At 42.7% G+C, this 21,505-nt stretch overlaps 1 protein-coding gene and 1 long non-coding RNA gene across 2 annotated transcripts; one reads left to right on the forward strand and one right to left on the reverse strand.

Moving 5' to 3' along the window:
* Window positions 1–5,595: 5,595 nt before the first annotated feature.
* Window positions 5,596–19,338, forward strand: LOC122169960. Its single transcript, XR_006171684.1, has 5 exons — window positions 5,596–6,112; window positions 7,265–7,321; window positions 10,654–10,887; window positions 15,690–15,771; window positions 19,235–19,338. It is a non-coding gene; the product is annotated as an uncharacterized LOC122169960 (long non-coding RNA).
* CALCOCO2 (calcium binding and coiled-coil domain 2) lies at window positions 11,288–21,333 on the reverse strand. The gene is made up of 13 exons (XM_042836513.1): window positions 21,226–21,333; window positions 19,482–19,670; window positions 18,861–18,963; window positions 18,355–18,488; window positions 18,047–18,172; window positions 17,448–17,575; window positions 17,242–17,332; window positions 16,963–17,085; window positions 16,150–16,236; window positions 15,382–15,477; window positions 14,870–15,005; window positions 14,407–14,441; window positions 11,288–13,923 (listed from the first exon to the last, which is right to left on the reverse strand). Exons 2-13 carry the CDS (start codon window positions 19,659–19,661, stop codon window positions 13,741–13,743), a joined length of 1,422 nt encoding a protein of 473 aa, XP_042692447.1. The 5' UTR covers window positions 19,662–19,670; window positions 21,226–21,333; the 3' UTR covers window positions 11,288–13,740.
* Window positions 21,334–21,505: the final 172 nt, after the last annotated feature.

Raw genomic sequence — 21,505 nt, forward strand, 5'->3', positions numbered from 1 at the left:
CTCAAGCTTGCTTTCCATAGCTGTTGCTCAGCATGCTTTTAGTCATTATGCTGAACTGATCCTTCTCCATTTCCCTTTACACTCAAATGTTCTTCCAGTCTTTTGTACTATATTTCTATACAGGAAACAGAACACCATGGATGTGAGTAGCCTCATTTGTAACCAAGCTTCTGTTAAAACATATTAAAAGATTAATATTTTATGGATACCTTGCATTGGAATGGCCTTCCTTGAAACACAGACTCATCTGTCTCCCAGGGCGAAACAGCTCGTATCACTGGCTGCTTCAAAATGGGATTGATGGTATAGACTAAATTCATTCTTGATGAAATGGAGATCATCCACTCAGTCTATGTTACAGAGTTAACCAGTGTTAAAAACTAAGTAAAGAAAGTGAGGATGAAGCACTGATTATTGCTTCACGTTACTGTTCTGCAGAGCTAATACCAAGCAGTAAGCTGTGGACAAGGGATGAAGATCAAGCTGAATGGGGCACTGGGTGAGATGCTGAATGAGGTTGTATTTGTTCATTTGCTGATAGAAGGAACTCAGAGCCATAGCTTTAAATCCATCTTTTTATGATGGCAGGTGTTATAAGTTCTTTGGACAAGGACAGTACCTCGTTATCTGTCTGCAAAGCAAGCATAACATAAGATTATTAATGAGTAAAACAGATTTCCTTGTTCTTGACAGGTTACAAACATTCAAAACTTTTCAATGACAAATCCCTTGTGTTCTCTGGCAAGTATTTCTTACATCCCTTACCTTTGAACCCTGCTCCATCACTCACCCACTCACCTTATGGCAGTTTTCAGGATAACCAGGGGGAAAGTAGTGAGTATTAATAAGAATAATCAACATTTTTGTTAATACACAGTAAATGAATATCAGTGTACCGAAATCGCTCTACAAGAAGAAATCAGCCTATGAAATGAAGCAATTTGTCAGACACAAGAGGTCTTTTTGCCTCTAATCAGATGAAAACTAGGCCAAGGAAGGGCATGTGAGGAGCTGAGTGCTCTCTTAACAGAGTTAAGTGCAAAATGAATGACCCTCCACTGAGCAATATAAACAACGAGCCTTGCCAAACCCCCAGACTTCCAGGATCACGGTTGAGATTCCTCATTTTGGCCTCTTCCATCCTTTCATCTCTGTGAGCCTGAAAAGTGAAACCCTGGTCTATGGCATTAATCTATTTGTATTCATATCAAACACAGTATCAATGAAGAGTAATAGGTGTGATGCTGGAGATGTCTGATTTTGGCAGTCCAACAGCTCAGCAGGGTTGGCTCAACATCCACTGGGAAGGAAATTACTACGATCAACAATTTAATAGAGTGCCTACGCTGCAGAACAAAGCTTTAAATGACCCAGCTCCTATTCTAGAAGAAGTGCAGCCATGACCGTGCGTGTGCACCCTCAGTTCTCAGTGAAATAAAGTCAAGATAGCTCAGCTATCACTACACAAGGGTGTTACTGAATTAAATTGCTGCTCCATGCTATAAAGCTGCATGGAGACTGTGCACCATTGCTCATAAAGGCGTCACAGTTTGAGAACGACTGCTCCATTTTACAACTGCCAGACTGCAGAACTGTGTGGACTGAAAGCATTTGAGGAAAGGCAGCAAACCCATCCCTCCAGGCTCACCACATTTCTCCCACAGATTCCATTCCACCTGCTCTTAGAGCTACTGAACAACCTGTCTATCGGCACAATCCATCCTGATTTCAATTTATTGCCATCATCAAGGTTGGATATTCCACAGTTTTGCTGCTGGTTTCACCAAGGATTGCTGAACAGCCACTTCAGCTGAAAAACACGCCTTCTTATCCTCTCTTATCCTTATCCTATCCTCATCCAGTGCGTCCTTGCTGTTTGTCAAACCAACAACAGCAACAAAAAGCAGTGACACAAGCTGGTTTTTTTCTTTTTTTTTTAATTTGGCAAAGAGAAAACTAATCATGGACCTGCTCAGTTTGAAATTATGGCCTGAGATTGAATGCGGAGTCGATGCCAATCTAGCATCCACTAGGAGTAGAAGAGGAGGAACTGCCATTAACTTGCTGTCCTCTGAGAGCCACAGGCTACACTCTCCATTACCAAGTGCGTTCCACAGAGGGTAATAGCTAAGTCTGAAATAATTCCGCATGCAAAGAACTTGAAAGAAGCCGTCCACAAAGGTGGGGACTCCTGCAGGCAGGAGATGCTCCATGCAAGCTCCCGGAGACCTTTTTCCCACCGATTCAGTGTAGTCTATCCCCCTCTGCCGGCCACCCATGAGCCATCCGTTAGCTGGGAGCTGCAGGATATCCGGAGCCACGACAATTAGGAATCGGTGTTAAAAAAGAGGCGGGTGGCTGCAAGCAACAGGCTGAAGAAGAGCAATAAGTCAATACAGAGGCAAGGCTCAAGTAGACAACTTCATATGACAGAAGAGGTAAATGCAACCCTCTGTGAGAGTAGCTCTGAAATGTTGGCTTCTTTTTATTTCTTACTACCAGTGACTTCTTCTCTGCAGAATTAACACTGTTCTGGTTAATGGAATAATTTGTCAGATGCATGCATACATTATCTGTAAATGAATGAACAAGATGCAGGGTTAGAAAGGTATTAGCCTCCTCTCTTCTTCTCTACATGATCCTGGTCACACTGCATAATGTACAGAGCATCTTAATTAAGCACAGAAGATTTAATGGCACTGAATATGATCAGCTCTATACTGATCCCATTACTCTAAAGAACCCAATAAATGAGGCTCAACAGCTTCAATTTCACTTCACTGCAATCTCATCAGCATTCCAATTCCATCACTTCTGAGAAATCAGCAGTTTCAATTGAATATAGCCCTCTTTCTCAGTCAGGTCCCATTCTACAACTACTTATTAGCAGAGCTAATTCCATGTTAGAATGATCCAGAACTACACAGCAGAACCTTTTCCAGCCATCAGCTAAGCCAGGACTTCTTTTCATAAAGAAGCAGGAAAAAAAAAGACAACTTAGCATGGAGGCAAACTTTCCTTCCAGCGTTTCTTTTTCTTGTAACTACCTCAAACAGTACCAAAATTATGCTGAAAGTCGATTAGATCTGTATTTATGGCAGTGTTATCACACCTAAAACTTGTTTTCAGCTTAGATACCAAAAATATAACTACCTACTAGAAAAGAGAGAAAATATTTTATGCATGCTTTTATTAATGGAACTGAGGTTCTGCACATTGAGATCACTAACATTTATGGAGTGTTTAGAGATTCCCAGATAAAGAATCTTTGGACAATCAAACCACAGTGTTTTCTCTGTCCAGTTGCTATGTATTGGATGGTCATTAATATCTGCTGATAGAGTTGTTTACTTATGAAGCTATTAGGCAAAGGGTCAGAGTGTGCTGAATTGGCAAAATGTGTAAGGTCCTCATTATAGACAAATATCCTCAGAGGATCACAAGATTCACCAGCACATGAATTTGCAGATCGAACTTTTGTCTACCAGTTATAAAAGTCTGGGACTTTTGTGCGAAGCCAATTTGCTTCTAAACTTGCTTGAAACACATGAGTCACTCAGGTAACTCATTAACCTATAGAGCAAAGGTTATAAGCCCAGTTGATGTCTCTACTGAACCCTTTCCTACAGTAGATATTTTTCCAGAATAGTCTAGCCTAGCTAACACAGAGCTAGGAAAGATGCAGCAAATGTCTATTGCTGGGGTCTGTGACCCAAACACTGATTATACACAGCCCACAGCATGGGAGGAGGAATAAGATGATCCTTAAGGTCCCTTATGACCTATGCCATTCTCTTATCCTATGATTCTGTGACTGCCTACTTCCTTTTTTCAACAAGCCAGAGTCTCCGTGTGCCCTCCCCTCCATCTATGGCTTTGACTTTCATTCTTTCCTGGGAATGATCCCCGAGAAATAACAACGAGGTGAATGCAAAGTCAAATTTATCTCCCAAAATAAAGCGTATCCAAAGGTCAACAGCAAACCAGAGTAAATTAAGGTTCTGTTTCTAAGACTATCAGAAATCCACAAACCTAGACGTTCACTGGGGTTTGTACATTAGACTTCATCAGGAACATGACTCCAAATGTCAATCAAAAATGCTTTGATGAGAGTTTTGTAAAGAGCAGGACAGTAGGGCTTAACTGGACTCGTGAAAAATGAGTATTGTTTAAGGGCTCATTCGCTCATGAGGGAAAGTTTTCCTTGTCCAATGAGTCCGAATGGCCTGAATTCTTGTCAAGGTGATTCCATCTCAAAATAACAGAGGCTATTTCTGAATGAGAGTTTACGTGGCGACATGTAAAGTAGATATTTTTCCTTTTGACAGCAACGAATTCCTTTGATAGTGATGAATCTGAAGAAAATGACCAGTGAATGCTATTTATGGCTGACTGACCACATCAAAGCAAGGCTAAACTGGATATTAAAACAGTAGCTCAGTGACAGAACAGCAATCTTGAAACATGGAATGGAGGGCTTACCCTTGAGATGTATTGCTGGCAGATCCTCCCCTGTCCAGGTTTTATGTCCTCAGATTTGGCGATGAAGATGCCTCTTCCCTGACAGTCACAGTCCACTTTACAGATATAAGTCCTGTGTTTCCTTGATATGCTATCAGGCTGCAAATCATCACCACTACGGGAAGGGAAACAATAGAGGGACTCTTCAGAAGTTATCAAACGCTTGCACTAAAGCTGCTTTCTGAGGTAGACTTTCTAGATGTAATTTTTCAATCTTTTGAAATAATTTTGAGAAAAAAAAGGTAACTGACTGTAATAAGGAAATGTAACATCTGGCTAATTTTCTGGGTAACTAAGAAAAGAAAAAAAGTGATATTTTGATTTTCATCTCTTTAATTGCAAAAAATAATAAGGAGACCATCGCATGTCATGCTGTGATTGGACTCGATGATCTTTAAGGCCTTTTCCAACTGGAGTGATGCTATGATTCTATGATTCTATTCTATATGCATACAGAGTAAGCAGCTCATGCTTCTAAGGGCTTGATCATCACTTCCATTCACCAATCTGTTGAGTACAATCTGTCCAGTATGCTGTCCTCTCTTCATCATCTCTCGCTGCCCATAGGTTTCAGGAGAACGGAGAGTTGTAATTTCCAACTTTGCCCTCTGAGTGAGATGCAGCATCTCCTTTCAGTCAGACCTCAGCAATAAAGCAAGGTAGATTGCTTCTGCTTGCTGCAGATGCTTTATTTACAAACTGCTTGTTTTAGATGGCAATTGGTCATAAAGGACCACTGAACAGGCCAACAATTTCTTGCTGCTTCAGAAGCCACCAACAACTGCCCAAACAAACAGTCCCATTGATATTTCTGATGAGTGGTGAAAAACAGATTCCTGGAACACAAGCCTGAATAATGCTTTGTTTAAGTTGGGAACAGAGCCATTTGTAGTGCTTCTTCGTGCTCTACACCCGAGGCATGAATCCAGAAAAGTACTGGCAAGAGCTCACTGATATATTAAGTTTTGACTTCTTGCCTAACTTCAGTCATTAAGAGAGAAATATGTATCATGATCACAAGCAAGCCCTTTACAGAGATTAAACATTAGGGATAGTGAAGGCTTGCAAAGAGCAAGTGTTAGAACAACAGGGGACACTCCAGGGCAATAAACCAATACTTTGCCTAATGACTGGTAGCATATGTCTGAACAAACTGCATCAATGGGGAATTCCAGGACAGCCTGCCAAGCTCTGCACAACCACCCACGACTTTCAAATGATATTTGGAAATCATGTCATGACCTTCATGCAAATGGCAATCGACTCAGCCTTCGGGGATGGACTACACCACAATTATTTTGGCTCCTCCGAGCCCAAAGGCTGTGTGAATGCTCTCCTACTGCTCCATCCACGCTGGTGCCAAGTGGAGACCCATTCACAAGGAGGTTTTTTTTGCAAGACCTCTCTACTGGTGGCACGGGGGAGCTGCAAGGGACGGAGCGCTGGGAGCTGTTTTCAAAGACGACGGCTCACCAGAAGGACTGGAGGAACCGCTGAACGAGAGCAGCGCGAACCCCACGGGACCCCAGGAGCCTCGAACCCGCAACCCTAAGGCTCAGCGCGGCTCGCAGCAGCGCCACCTCCCGCCCAGGTGAATTCCCTTAGCGGTGAGCCCGCACCCCAACCCCTGCGCCTTCTGATTGGACAAAACGACAAGCACCACCCCCTTCTTTCCCCGCCCCCTTATTAACAAATCGCCGCTCCATTGGGCCGAGCGGCCAGAAGAGCTTGTGACTGGATAAAAACAGCAAGGGGGCGGGGTAAGGAGCTGGCGGGAGTGACGTCACTTCCATGCGCCACGAGTGCGCAGGCGCGTTTTAAAGCCCTCCCCTTTCCCGCCCACTGCCGGCTGCTGACGGCCCCATTTCGTTTGAACGGCCGCAGCCAATCGCAGCTGTGAGGCGATGTGAATATTCATGAGGGCTGAGGAGGAGCGTCTGGGTGTTGGAGGCTGGGGTGACTCTTAAGGGCTCTGCCACTCGGGGGGCAACGAAAGTGCTTCGCTTGGGGCCTTCCTACAGCAGTTTGGGGGAGGCCGGAGGGGAATGAACGGCTGTGAGGCCCGGAGCAGCGCGTCTGCCTGGATGGGATTTCAGGGCTCTGTTTTAAGCAGCCTCAAGTTCGAAGCTGGATCTGCACAGCTCTGCCAGGGCTGCCCCGGCTCTGGGTAATGGCAGCGCTTGGGCCTGAGAGCGGCTGTGTCTCAGATATTAACATTAAATAAAAAAAAAAAGCACCCAAATCATCCTCGCTAAGTAATGATAACAAAAGCAAATTAGCAGCCTTGGGGAAATGAAATTAGGTGCTGAGGTCTGCTGGTGCTGCAGAGACAATGGGCAGCACCATTTACATCCAGAATTCGCAGTTGGTGTATTAATTCAGCTCCTGCTGCCATGGAAACAGATGGAGCTGGCAGAAAACAGAGCAGGTTGTGCTGAGCTAATTGACACACGCACAGAGAAAAGTGGATTCCCTCTGCTTTTTTTGTGATAACATATCCTTTAAAGTAACCCTGTTCCATTTCCATAGCAGCCCACAGCGGATTCACCAGAATTCATTTGAAATTTTACAATCCTGATACAATCCTCATTGGCTTAAGAGTTTTCCAACACTTCAAGATCTAGTGAGCATCTTAGATTTAGTTGAGCAATCTGTGGTGCACTCAATAAGGTACACCCAAATGATACATAGGTAGATTGCTTCTCCATTAAAGCAGTGGGTTTTTTGTTGCTTTTAAATGCAGATGTTGGAGCCTGAGACCAGAGAAAATTTCATTCAGGATCTCATGGTGATGCAGCAGGTCTGTATGTTGTCTCTTGTTGGAATTATTTAGGATAAAAGGCAACAATCTCATGTTTGGGGATTGTCTTAGGAAAGTTCACTGAAAGATAGGGTACAGCTTTCAATGTTAATCTTCTTTTTTTTTTTTTTTTCCAAAAAATATATATTAGGGTTATGAGTATTTTTACAAGAGTTATTTCTTTAAGAACAGAGAAGTTCTGTTGTAGGTAGCTAGCAGGAAAGTTTGAGTGCCCCTATTTTAATTGGTTCATTGAGAAAAAGCAAAACAGGTCATTAAAGTTGTAATAACAGAGAAGGCACTCCTTGAAGGTGTGAAAAACACTGCACTGCCTAAAAGATACTGACGTTGTGACAGTCTTTGGGACATCTAATGAAGAGTCCTTCCTTTCCAACATTCTGGATCAGCTCTATCCTAGCAATCAAGCTCTTTGAGGAAGAACTGTCAAATTCAGCGACTCTGCTAAGACAAGTGTGGGTTCATAAACTGCTACCATCAGGTAATAACTCCTAGAGATTAAAATTCCATATGGCTCTCTCAGCTGCACTACATAACATGCAGTACCTGCTCTCAACAATATAACTGCTAATAAAAAGGAATTAGCCACACTGTGTGGCTGGCAAAACTGCAACTTACTGTAAAACACAAAGAAGTATTAAAAATATTCGGAATCTTTAGATTTCCCATCTTTTTTGTCTTTTTCGTTGTCATTATTTGTTTCTGGTTGCATTTAGATGCTATAATCATGACCAAGGCCCCACGGGAATACACATTATGAAAGCACATGCAATATTCTAGTCTCATCCTGTTACTGGAGAAGGGAGGCAGGCAGCGTATGAGACATACAGATGTAAGTGCCTCAGGGCTTGAGTTATCAACTCACTCTTGAAGCAGCTGCTCCCACTGGCAAATCTCTTATGGATCAGCAGAGGAGCAGCGCGGGCTGATGAACCCCACCAGGTTTTTCAGGCTGGCAAAACCATTGGGAAGGGTTAAAAACTCCCTGGAGCCTGAAGGACATCAATCCCTTTTGGCAGCCATCCATTTTTTTTTCTCCATCCTGGCTCGCTTCTCGTGCTGCGCAGCCTTTCTCAAAATGAATGTTAAATCTGGTGAGGGAGAGGAGGATTATGCCACACGTTTTCTGAGAGACTTTGGCTAAATTCCTTCATGTCTACGTGGCTGCTGCCCTATCTATAGCACAGAGGTAATATTTAATTACATAATATAGGGCATAAGTCTCTTAAGACCTGCTTCTTCAATCCTTGTGAGGTTGTAATGTGGAAGGAGCTATATTTTAAAGTAATTAATTTAGCATCTGTGTTGCTGATGGCTTTATTGTATTTTAGGCTTTCAGTGCCAGACTAGTAATTATGTAAGACTATAAGCCCTGGGCACTCTGAAGCTAGTGGAAGCTTTGTCACCAATGTCATTTTTTATTTCTATTACATGGCAAGCAAGGATGTAAGCCTACCTTTAAGCCTAAAGTGACCTTGCATACAAATTTTAATGAGCTGTGGAGCTCTTGAACTCTTAAATAGGGCACCATGTAGTCCCATCTGCTTTGCAAGAGGGGTGGGCACAAGTATGGCTGTGCCTTGATCCAAGCCAGTCATAACATATCCCATAATATAGCCAACAGAGAATGGATGAGTGAGCTCAAGTTCTTTCCTAGAAGGCTTCAGTGTTGTATGCAGCAGGATGTTACGATCTCTGCAGCTAAGCTGATGATATTTGGAGGGTGAGTAAATAATGTCAAGGAACATTGGAGCAACCCAGTTTCTGACCAGATCCAGTGAACCACAGCAACATTGCTATTTGGATCAGGGTACAGTGTTAATTTTTCCCTGAAGGCAGTTTGGACTTAGTGGGAAGGTTAAAAAAAAATCATCTTCAAAAGCCCTGCTTTTACTAACAACAAGAGACAGTCTATACAGTATCACATCAGTAGCTCTACTGCTTAAATGGTGATCAAAAACTAACACAACCCTCTATTTGCTGAGATTTACTACTTCACAGCCCAGTGGAGCAAAATGTAAACTGCAGCACATCCATCTTTATTCCACAAGCATCCCTGGTTCTGTTATCCCCCCTTCCCAGTCCCCCTGGATGAATAACCCTCCCTGCCTTGCCATGCTCAATAGGCCAGGTGACTCCAAAACCGGCCACCCAGCAGATGCTTCAGCACTACCAACTGTTCTGAATCCCCCACCTCTTCTCCAGCTTTTTTTTCCTTTCTTTCTTTCTTTCTCCCTTCCCTTCTTCCCCTGTGTCCCACCAATCTAGGCTGCCTGGCACATGCTGCAAGCTGCAGTCCCACTGGAGTGATATTGTGATGGAAATGAGGGAGGGGGTCCAGGCAGAACTGCACAGATTTACAGCACTCTAAGGGTTTCCATTAAAATCCTTGACAACTTGTTATTTATGAGTAGACCAACAGCTCTTCTAATATCCAGGGCCTAGACCCCATTCACTTCAATAATGCTGGTTTGGAACAAATGAGCCAGAGGATGGAAACCAGTTCTGTTAGTATAATGGAAGTGGCTAATAGCTGTTTAGAGAAAACAACGGATCTAATTCTGGGACCCAAGCGTTTCACCAACAAAACTGTAAAGATCTGCTTCTTCAGTGCATCTCAGTTAGGGATTTAATTCAGAACAAAGCGGGTGATGAACAGCAGTATTCTGATTTCATGCCTTTATATGCCCACTTTGTGCAACTGCTTTAGAGATAAAGGGCCTCACTAACTCCTGGGTGAGCAAGAGGAGGTCAGTTTGGATCTCTACTGCAATACAAAGATAAAGAGAAAAAATGTCCTCACAAAATAACATAAGCAACAACAACAAAAAAAGCTCGACAGAAGTATAATATCTTCATTTCTCAGTTTCACAGGGACGTCTGAACACTTCCCCAGATTTTTCAGAGCTGCCCCATCTCAAACAGCCTGGCAGTTTGCTTCAGTGTCGTTTTAGAACCATTGTTTTTAACTGTGATTGCATTCCCCAGTCTCTCCCTTTTCCCATAATTGACATGCCAAATACAGAAGCACTGCCACTTACTAAGAAAGTACAGACCTGATCCCTGAAATAAGGACTTTGGTGTTCAGAACACTTTAACTCCTGGGAAGTGCATTATACTGCTGTAAAGAATTATCGATCTCTTCTGCTGTGTCTTAAAATCAATCTGACAAGTTGATTAGCAAGCAAAACCACTCAGTTGCTGGCTTGGACACTGCTTTCCTTCTCCTCTATTGTTCACCCGCACCTTGTCTATTTACATTCCTTTTGTTAGGAACCTTTTTATTTTCTTTCTGCTTCCTCTGCTCTCTGCAGGAGCCTCATTAAGGTGAAGAGAAGCAGCAGCACTACTCCCAGCCTGCATTCTGCCAGTGCTGCCAGATGGACCCCACTCCATGCCTCAGCCTCTCCTCACCCTAAACCTCAGCACAGCAATTTCAGAGGAGAAAGACGACGCTGAAGGTGTACCTTGTTCAGTAAGAAAGAGGAAGGCATAGATAGATGATGAGAAATCAGGAGGAGAAAGGGTGGAGGAAAGAGGCTGCTAAAGTGAGTACAGGGGCTGTGGCTGTGAGCTTGGGAATCGTTTTGTGAAAGGAGCAGAACCACCCATCACCTTTCAGAAACTCTGACTGTTAAGACTGAAAGAGTTTGAGAATCTGGATACTGTAACTGTCTGCCTCATGGCCAACCTCATTTTTTCTGCACCAAAAAAACCCCTTTTTGCAGGCAAGATGATGGTCTTTCTGATGGAAAGAACTGCCAGTCTGGTGCCCTATGCAATCGACAGCATGCCTTTGCAGCTGGGAGATGCTGTCATCTGGTTTGTCTTTTCTATCCACAGACATTTGGCCTGCAAGATTTTTATACCCCTTTAAATATTTATATATAATAAATGCCCATTCAGTCAGATTCCATGTGATTCCAGACATAGATTGTGCCAAGTATCTACTGTCACTTTTGAAAATTTATTTCAAGGTCCTCATGCAATACATATCAACGTAAATGGGATCTCATCCAAAGTATAATTAGATCTAATTATCAACCATTTGAGCTATTTCTGTTTTAAACCATACAATTGAGATAGGGTTGAAACATACTGCAATTCCAAATGTTAAATACATCAGTAACATAAATAAAGCTGTAAATTACATGTAAAATGAAAATTTGCTTAGAAAACACAGTGTAGTTTGTACTTGGAGGTAAATTGGTCCCTGGCTGCTCAGGATGTGTCAGGCAGAAGTATATTATGTCTTGGAAGTCTGAATCTGGATCGTTATTACAGAAAACAAATGGCATACCTTAAAAACGCTTTGAAATGCAGCATCCTCGTGAGATTTATTGCAGTCTGACCCCCTCTGCCGGCCACCTGCTTGCTGTCTGTGTCCTATGGCTGGCACCTCAAAACGGGCTCTGAGGTCTCGTCGAGATGGTAGGAGGTGGCAAGCAGAAAATGGTCGGCACCAGAGTATTACAAGGGGTGGAAGCAACATCAACACTTGGCAGTGGTAGCTCAGGGACACAGCGCTGTAACACAACTAACCTCTAATGACAGGGCTGGGCTTTAGGATCTGAGCTGCTAAAGCCAGCATTACCAACAGTGTAGAAAATGAGCAGGGCTGGTAAGTGGTATTTGGGCGACCTGCTGGAGTTTTAATAAAGACTGCTTCTGCTCTGCATTTGATCTGCTTCGGTCAAGATGTAAAGCAGGAAAAGAATTGGAAAAGAAAATGTAATTTTAAATGAGGATGCGTAGAAAAGCTTTGGGGTGGGAGCATTTTCTTGGAAACCAGTGGGGTATTTCCTGAGAAAACAGGTGCCCAGTTAAAAATTAGCCTCACAACGACAGAATATTTGCCAAAATTGGCATAAAGATACATCAGGAATGTTGATACACATTATAGTAATGAATAACATCCTATCCTTCGGCTTTCTTGATACATTTCCATGCTGACAGAAGCCAATGCAGATCTGCCAGTTCAGTAGATGCTATTAGACAGCAGCAGCCCCACTAACCACTGAGATATTATGTTGCATGCTAAAAGTTATTCAGAGATGTGCTTAAGTACTTTGTTAGAGAAAAGCTTCAGAAAGTAATCCAAGGCTTGCAAATAGCTCCATTAAGACACCAACAATTCCTCCAATTTATTTAAATCACTTGTCATCTTTTTTCAAGGTCTTTCTCAGTACAGCTTTTATTTTTTCTCTGCTCTTATTTTCTCTTACAGATTTTTCAAAATCATGCTTACCAGTGTACATCTTAAAGGCAGAAATACTCCATTTAAACCTAGATTAAAAAAATTACATGTAGAATCAAAACATTTTAAAGTCTTTGTTACTCTTAATGGTCTTAAGACTCTATGTAAACTTCTTATGATTTTCTTTTGCTTCAGATATTCAGCAGGAAACGTCTAACACAGCTGGATAATAAAACTTCACCCATTTGTATGTGCATGGACAAAAGGACTGTTAATCATAATCTGAAAATCCCAAAGCAGAAATAAAAATAGTGACTGGATAATCCATCCACAAAGCGTTGTAATGTCCCAAGGCACTTAGCAGTTTTCAATCACAATGTTTTGGTTTGAGAACAGGCTCTTCATTTTAAGTCAGGAGGGCTTTCATCACTTCCTTTAAATGAGGATGCCCAGTTTCAAGACTGAGAGCCCATTTATCCTCAGCACTCTCATGACAACTCAGCTACTGCTTTCCTACAGGCTCCAGGCCATTCTGACTTTCCCTGTTTCATAAACATCAGGGTTCCCTCGCCATGAGATGGATGCATGACAGGACAGTGTCAGAGTGACCACACAAGCACAGATTGTATCACCATTTACTTTCAGTCTGGTCATACAGGAAAAAAGGGACAACAGTGCATGCACCTCATTGTACACTAAGCTATACTGCCTACTCTGATGTAAGAAGAACCCTAGACCTTTAGATCTACAAACAAGTATTTTCTTTATAAATATATATCTCACTTTTTTATGACTAAAGGCAAAAGAAGAAAGGAAAATATATTCTTATTTACACTTCTGTATTTATTAGTATTTAACTCTATGTTCCAGAAGCTGAACCAGACTGAAGGTGTGGTCCTAAAAGACTATGCAATGCTTCTGCTCTTTGGTTAACAATCACAGTGCTCTACTGAATAATGAAACCATTATAATGGACCTGTATCAGCTGGTACTGCTGTACTAGATCTATTGTTTGACCCTACCTGGATAGTTATTAATTACAGGATTTCTAACTCATTTAGCAAGCACAGTTGTTTGATCCAAGGCAGAGGACTTAAGGGGATGACAATTCCATTTCTTACCAGCATAGATCAAGTCTCTAGAATAATTTTGGTCTATTCTAAGCTGCAGCCTCCACCACCTATTGTACAGAACAGATAAGGATTCACAATCGTTCCAGGCTATGGCACAACATATGGTCTTCAAACACCTGCTGGTTGGACTTGTCAAAAGCTCCATTGCAGACTGGACACTCCAGAAGATGGCCCTGCACGTGGGCCTCGTAGTCTCTTGTTTCAATATTATCAGGAAAAATGCAATTGCATATGGGGCATTTCCTGATAGAATCCTGGAGTACAAAGGAAATGCAAACAAAGACAATTTTAAATTTGTATTTGTATTTTTTCTTCAAAAAGAAGAAATAAAATTGCTAGTCAGATATCATCAGCTCTGGGCCTTTCTGACTTGTAATACATTGAAGTTTTCAAATGTCTCCAAGCTTCTCTAAATAACACTTAAAACTCCTAAATGGCACAAGTCAATGTTTGCAATACAAAATAATAAGGTATTTAGCAGTTGCTCATTCTGACATTTGATGCTGCCAAAAGCTGTTCTTTAAAGATTAAGGTGAACAGAACTTCTCTTCCCTGACATGTTACCAATTCTACAGACTAAGTGTACATGGTTCCATTTTATTGTCCATTATATTACCAGGACTAAAACAATAAATGGACGACCAGCTACAGAACTGAACTTGGTGCTTCTCATTTTCAACTACTGATTTTTGTCTGTATGTCACTCATTCATGTCCATTCATGTCTCCTTTACTTACTATTCCTGTGCCTCTTGCCCAATTTGCTCCTGCAGCTGGGGAAAAAAGAAGAAAAAGTTCATTCAGCCACTTCAAACGTTTAACAGTGCAATAACTAACATGTAATAACAGTGTCAATAACTAATAATTCTTGAAATGTGAGGCTGTGGCTCTGGATCTAAACCTCTACATTTAGGACTATAGAAACTGGACATAAGCTACAGAACTCGCTGTCCCACTGACAAAGGAGCTAGGTGATGGTTGTCTCTTTCTGCAGTAAATGACAGACTGCTGATGACTTAAATCTGCTCTTAACATCTGGCAGCATTTTGCAGCTGCCAAGTCGTCTGCAAACATGCAAAGCTACACAGGTGCTGATAAGAATGCATTCTCCACAGCATCCAATTTGAAAAGGGAGGACAGTTGGCTGAGACCCTTACTGCTGTGTATTTGTGGTATCAGACAGAATGTAAAATATTCTCACCATGATATGGATTTCCAAATACAAAGTCTTCAGGAGCTGGAACAAAAGCTTGGGCTTGTGAAGCAACAAAAGAGGAAGAAACGTCTCTAGGCTGAGAGAGATGCCTCAGGAGGGAATCATTCTCTTTCCTTAGTAGCTGCAAAGGGACAGAAGGGCAAAATTAATTTGCAGGAGCTCAGGAGACCAATTCAGTGAGAAGTTACACACAGAACTAACATAGCTCTTCTTAAACCAGAGTAAAAATTGCTCTTCAGTTTTCAGATAGTTCAATCTTAGTCCTGCTTGACAGAAAGTGAAGAAAGGAAGTGCAAGGATCTATTCTGTGGCCTGCCCAGGCAGACAGGATGACTGCAATAGAGTAATACATTTTAAAAGACAGAAAAGAATCTTGCAGTTGTAAAGGCACAGGTAGCAATCTGTTTGGTGGAAGGGTCAGTGGAACTGAACACTAATGGACAGATTTGTGTCATATTCAATGCGTGAAAAACGTAAGGACTGTGACAAGTTCTCACCTGATTTTCCCCATCAGATTCCTTCTTTTTTGCTTGCAAAGCCTGAAACAAACGCTTCTGCTCTTCCAGCTCTTTCATTAAGTCACTGTTTTGTTGCTATGAAGGAAGAGTGTTGTTAGCTAAATTGTAGGACACTGGCAAACAAAAAGATGACAGCTCCAAGCACAGATCACACATACAGGCAGCTTCTAACTGCATTTATTCCCAACAATTAAACCTCTTCAAACAAGAGTCTTAGCATTTTGTAGATTTTGATCTAGGGCAAACTCTGTGTCACCAACCACTTAAGCTCTGTATTTTCATTACAGCATGAGAGGATGATGTGGCCTCCAGAGGGGATGTACAACACGTCAAAGTGAGAGGTTAAAGAAAAGGATTCTACCCTGGCAGGTAAGAGCCCTCCAAGCCTGACACATTTCCTGATACTCTGACATCTGCATTGACTGTGGATAGCAAGTACATCCTTAAGAATTAATCTTGGATTAAATCTTGGATTAAATCAGTAAATTAGGTAAGCTAGAGTCCATAGGGATTCTGCAGTCATTCTCAAAGTGCCACTGTAAGAACCCTGAACATTTGGCATCACAGCAGAGGTAATCACATCTATTTTAGGCACCTCATTTTTGAAGTCAGAGGGGCTTAAAGTAAATGTCAACTCCCCTAAACAGACACCGGCAAATTCTACACAATATAGCAGAGCTCTGTACTCAGCACTTTTTAGACACCCCCCCCCCCCCCCCCAGCTGCACCCCTAGAAATGCTGGACACCTGTTCATTCTGCAGACGAAGTGTCAGCTTGGCCTCTGATCCCTTCAAGTGCTCCAGGCACTGTTTAAGTTCTTTCTTTTGCTCCTCCTGATCAGAATTCCCAGAGTTTCACAGGTAGAGTTGCAAAGAGAAATCAAAGAAAGAAGATGTCAGGTCAGGAATGAGAGGCAGAACATTAAACCACAGAATAGAAACTTTATATTGTAAAGGTTGTTTCATGGCATTCTGAATATATTCCATCTTTTCATCTTTTTTTATTATTAAATGGCAAATCTACAGCAGTAAAAATGAGAAAGGGACAAAATGTAAGCATACAGGAAACCAGCAAGGTTGCTGCCTTTCACCAGTTACTCATCAGCTTCCTTTTGGAGCTAAAAGCAACTGCAGATAGGCTAGGCAGATTGAAATTGTTTTATTTATACAAGTCTCCACCCTGAAACAGTTTTGCCTAGTTGTAACAATTTGCAATCAGCTAACTATCCATTCTGAATTTCCACCTATCTGCTTCATCAAAAAAGATGAAGAGAGAGATTGAATTTTCTTGCTACAGAGAATCAGAATTATGAAGTCTACTTAGACAGGCATCTCTTCCAAAACTAAAATGTATGTGTGTACCACAAGAATCTGCAAGGTGGTGTGTTCACAGAACTACCTGTGTGGACACCCATAGCACCATAGAGATTTCTCCTTGTCATGAAATCTCCTAGACTTTTCCTAAAATTGAACTGTATTTCTATGTAGTCACTGCAAAGGACACCATTCAGCTTCTTCCCTGGCTTCCCCAAGCATCCTAATATTCAGGGAAGGTTTTACCTTTTGAGTGATAGTCAAGCATAATTGGTTATTCTCTTCCTTTAAACTTTCACACTGCTTGGTCTTGTCATGGTCCAAACGAACCAGCTCTTCAATTTCCTTCTCATAACTCAGAAGTTGAGACTAGGAAAGAAAGAAGAGTGGGGAGCAAGTGAATACAAATAGTTATGACTGAGAAGCACAGGATCTTTTAGGTGCATGAAGCAAACCTCCAGAACCTGTGGCTAACCATCAGAGACTGTCCATAAAAGAAAAGAAAGGAAGCTATGTGTTTTCTACCTGCAGTTGATCAACATGATCCAGGGCTGTTTTCAGTTTGGTTTCCAGATGTTCCTTTTCAGAGGTTACATTCTGAATTTGCTCCTTGAATCTGTTCAAAGCAAGTCAAAACACACCACACTTTCACAAGTGGAAACTTAATCCACAGCAGCAAGATGTTTGCTTGCATGGAATCCTGTTTAAATTGATCTTGAAGATACACTTACTGGTGCAGTTCTGCCTCTCTGCACTCATTCAGCTCCTTCAGGTGTTTATTTTCCTGTTTCAGGGAATTCAGCTCCAGCTCCAATTTTTCAGTGCTGCTCCTAAGGGACTCCAAAACATTTTGTAGCTCCTGAAAATCAAAAATGAGGTCAGTAGGAAGAAAAAAATGGGACTCAGGCAATAGTCCTCCTCTGCACTGAAACTGCAAAATGCAATGCTTCCAGGCAGCCCACCTGAAGGAGGAAAATCTCTCCTTTGTATCTTTCAGACCCTGTTTTGTTTACACTAAGCCCTGAGCAAAACTGAAAGAGAAAACAGGAACGTTAGGAACAGGGCTGGGCTGGAAATTTCTGGAGAGCCTACCAAACATTTTTGAATAAGTTCCTGAACCCCACCTCTGATGATGCCTCTTGTTCATCACTGTTATTATTATTGTAGCAGAGGTGTTGTACCCCTTGTTAAATGATTAAACAGATAATTTAGGAAGAAAACTCTTTCATTTTCTCCCAGAAGCATACAACAGAGCATGACCTGACTCAGACTTTTTACCTTATCTTTCAGAATTAAAGCTTCTGACTTCATATATGAACTTTTGTTGTACCTGTGTCTTCTTGAGGTCTTCCTGCAGATCTGTATTTTGTTTTTGGAGACTTGCACAGTTGGCTTGCAGCTCCTCATTTTCTTTAAGCAAATTCTTGTTTTGTTGTTCAATCTCTTCCACTTCTCCCTAGCAAGCAAAGTTGTTTAGTTGTAGTGGAAGCATAAAAAACCACAATGCTCCAACTGCAAAACAATGTGCCTGGCTTCACAGCACCTCAGTTATTGTCCATGTGCACACATTTACTCCCATCTAATGGAAGGCAAATAAAAGCAAAGGCAGGAAGAAGAAGGGGACGAGAGGATGCATACCTGTGTGGTAACCACCAGAATATCATCCTCAGTCTCTGCTCTGAACTGGAAAGGCACACTGGCTCCACGGATTGTACCATCCTGGTCAATGTAGCAGAACTGGTAGTATTCATCATCTTTGGGCAGGTAATAAGCTTCAGACAAACACAATAACACTGTCACATGCAGCTTCTAATTATTTGAGTCTCTTAACTATCTAGCACAGAAAGTCAGAAGCTAGCAAAACAGACATCTTCAATATTGTTCCTTCACCATTACTAGTTCTTCGTGATAGTGATTGGAACACAAACAAAATCATTCAGACAGGATTGCAGAACCCAGTAGACTTGAAGTAGTTCTTTCAAATGTATTAGGCTGCTGGGATTTGAAGTTTACCAAAGCACATTACTAAGATATTCTGTAATTCTGAATATAATACTTATTAGTGGCAGCAATGATTTGATGTGTGCATGCCTGCGTGTGCACCTGCACAAATATACTGTGAGTGACCCAACCTCCCAGCCCACCTTTGAACTGGATCTGTTGCTGCACAGCAGTATCACCACGGACATCACTGGGCCGAGGAGCCCACATGAATGTGTAATATTCTCGGGTGGTTTTCCATCCCACCTGCAACAGCAAAATTCTTGTAAGGGATTACATACTTCACGTTTATCCTATGGCAATTGGAAAGTAGTACTACATAGACCAGCTGCTGGGAGGACTTTTGTAACGAAATCCTGACTTCTTAAGAGTCAGAATCCATGCATGAATCAAAGATCCTCACCAGTTTATGCCTTATTCTATGGAATGTGTTAGGTAAGTGAGGGGAGCACTGAAGTAGGAAACATACTGGAAGAGATGGTGCCAGTATGGTCTTTAATGCAATTGTTCTTCACAGATTCTGTGGATCACGGTCTGTTCTGTTGGCCTTGAAGCTGTTGAAGTAACAACAGAGTTCTGGCACTCTGTCCCTGAGCACAAGAAAAATGTTGCACGACACAAGGTTATCGCTGAAAATAAATTCTTTACCGTGTTCTACCAAAGCCTTAAGACCTTTCCTAATGGTGAAGTATCAACTAAATGCCAAACAATGTGTTTCTGTCAGAAGCTGCCTAATCGTACTTGGTTGCACAGTATTCACTTACCCGGAAGATGCCCACCCAGTCCTTCCCACGAGGAACAATGTTGTGTGTGAGAGTATAGTGACAGGTTACGTCTCCTCCAGGAACATAAAATTTCTCCACGTTGTTAAAGATGACCTGGGAGAAGTGGCCGCTGTCTAAAACAACAGCAGAAGTGGGAGGTTCATCTGAAGTCTCATCCATTGTGGAAGTCTAGGAGAGGAGAAAGCATAATGTAATTATCTCATCTCCACGTGCTGCCAGTATAATCGTGTCCAGGAAGGATACGAAGAGGAACAGTTTGGAGTGACAGAGCTGTAAGGTCCTCTACACATGGACCAATATTTATCAGCAAGGCACAAGGGAACACCAGAGTCCCTACTGCTGTGATGAGACTGCTCCTTAAATTCAAGACAGCTTGTAGATCCTTTTTAGTAACGTAAGACTGACCACTGCTTCCCAGCCACAGTGCCTGGAACTCTAGGGCTGCCCATGTAACGTAACAACCTCTCTCCTGTTTGGGACCCCATAAGCCAGACCCTGCTGACCTTCCTACAAATCTGCTACACAGAAGAGAAGCAGCAAAGCCTTCTAGTAGCAAAAGCATGCATGCATGTCTGCTGGTGGGATTCAGTGCCTGGATGCAGCAAAACAACGCATCCTGCTGGGGAAAAAAAAATGAAGAAGTATTGTTTTTCAGCAAAAATGACAGTGATCTTGCAGAAAAGCAACCCCAATGGCCACACAGGCTGTGCTGATGATACAGCATGCAGTCCATTTCCAGGAAGTAGACAAGAAAGACATCTTACTAAGATGAAGTTTGTTACATGAACAGTTTTGAAGCAGTGCAGGAAGAGGTCCTGTGAGGCTGGATCCACCAAGGCAATGGTCACAGCCCCACCTTTGCAGATGGCAATAAGTAAAGGTCAGCCCCAGCCCACAGCCGAGGTAATGAGATAATTACACCTCACACAGAGCAATATGGAATATACAACACTCCCTCTGATATTCATGGTCCAACCTCTTTCTGGGGATTTTTGGTTGATTTCCTTTTGCTGTTGTTTCCTTCTCTTTATAAGCTGCAGCATTCCAAAAATGCAATCTTAGGAAGAGAATGCTCTGTTAGCAGCTTTCTGATACTTATAAACAGGAAGGAAATCAACTTTCTACATGGCTAAATAGTGATAAGACAAATGGGAAACTTTTAAAGTAAAATAAGAGATTCAGATGAGATGTCAAGGGTAATTTATTCACTGAGAGGGCAGAAAGGTGCTGGCCCAGGGAAGGGCAGACACCCCATCCCTAGAGGTGTGCAAGGCCAGCTTGGATGAGGCCCTGCCCATTCTGATGTAGTGGTTGGCAGGGGGGTTGGCATTACGTGATTTTTGAGGTCCTTTCCAACCCAATCCATCCCATGATTCAACAACAACAAAAACAACCAAACCCTTCTTAAGTGAGGCTGATTTCCAGCTGCAGGCAGGAAGCTGATGTGCCAAGTTACATGCCACGGGGGGGTGCCCTGACTGCAGCCCCTGTTAGCATCCCTACGTAAGCCGTGGAGTGGAACGGGGTGCCGCTCCCAGCTCCACCGGCCCAGAGTCTGCACTCACTGCCGGGAATCGAATGTGAAAGCATCTCAGCAGTAAGCGAGCCCCGTCCACAATCAGCCTTCCACCCTGCACTGAAACAAAAGCGGAGGGAAGGAAGAGGGGGACAACGGGATTGCAGGGCATCCCCAGGACCCCACACCCTGTCCCGGCTCACTTACCGACAGGCACGGCTGGAGAGCTCCGAGGAGGAAGCGGAGCACCAGGAAAAGCAGAACGCTCCTCCGCAGGCTCTGCCGCCCCGCCCAGGGTCGCCTCCCCAGGCTCAGCCCCGCCTGCACTGCTGGGATTTGTAGTTCGGTGCCGCGGCGCAAGGACCGCCCTCGGTGCGGGGTGCTTCGCTAAGCAAAGCCGCGCTTCAACAAAACGCAAAGACGAGTTTCAGTGTTCGAACGGACCTTTATTTATGGAACGGGAAACAGGAGCGGCCGCAACAGCCTC

This window comes from Centrocercus urophasianus, unplaced genomic scaffold (genome assembly GCF_019232065.1).
Source record: "Centrocercus urophasianus isolate 14NV4802_14NV808 unplaced genomic scaffold, USGS_Curo_1.0 seq_61, whole genome shotgun sequence".
In the NCBI taxonomy this organism is placed as follows: Eukaryota; Metazoa; Chordata; class Aves; order Galliformes; family Phasianidae; genus Centrocercus; species Centrocercus urophasianus.

Excerpts from the sequence above, each read along its gene's own strand:
- CALCOCO2 (XM_042836513.1), bottom strand. The coding sequence starts at position 19,661 with ATGGATGAGACTTCAGATGAACCTCCCACTTCTGCTGTTGTTTTAGAC. Across the intron at positions 16,237-16,962 it reads GCTTGACTATCACTCAAAAG|GAGGAGCAAAAGAAAGAACT; the intron begins GTAAAACCTTCC and ends AATTCTGATCAG. Across the intron at positions 15,478-16,149 it reads TTCGTCTGCAGAATGAACAG|CAACAAAACAGTGACTTAAT; the intron begins GTGTCCAGCATT and ends CTTCCTTCATAG.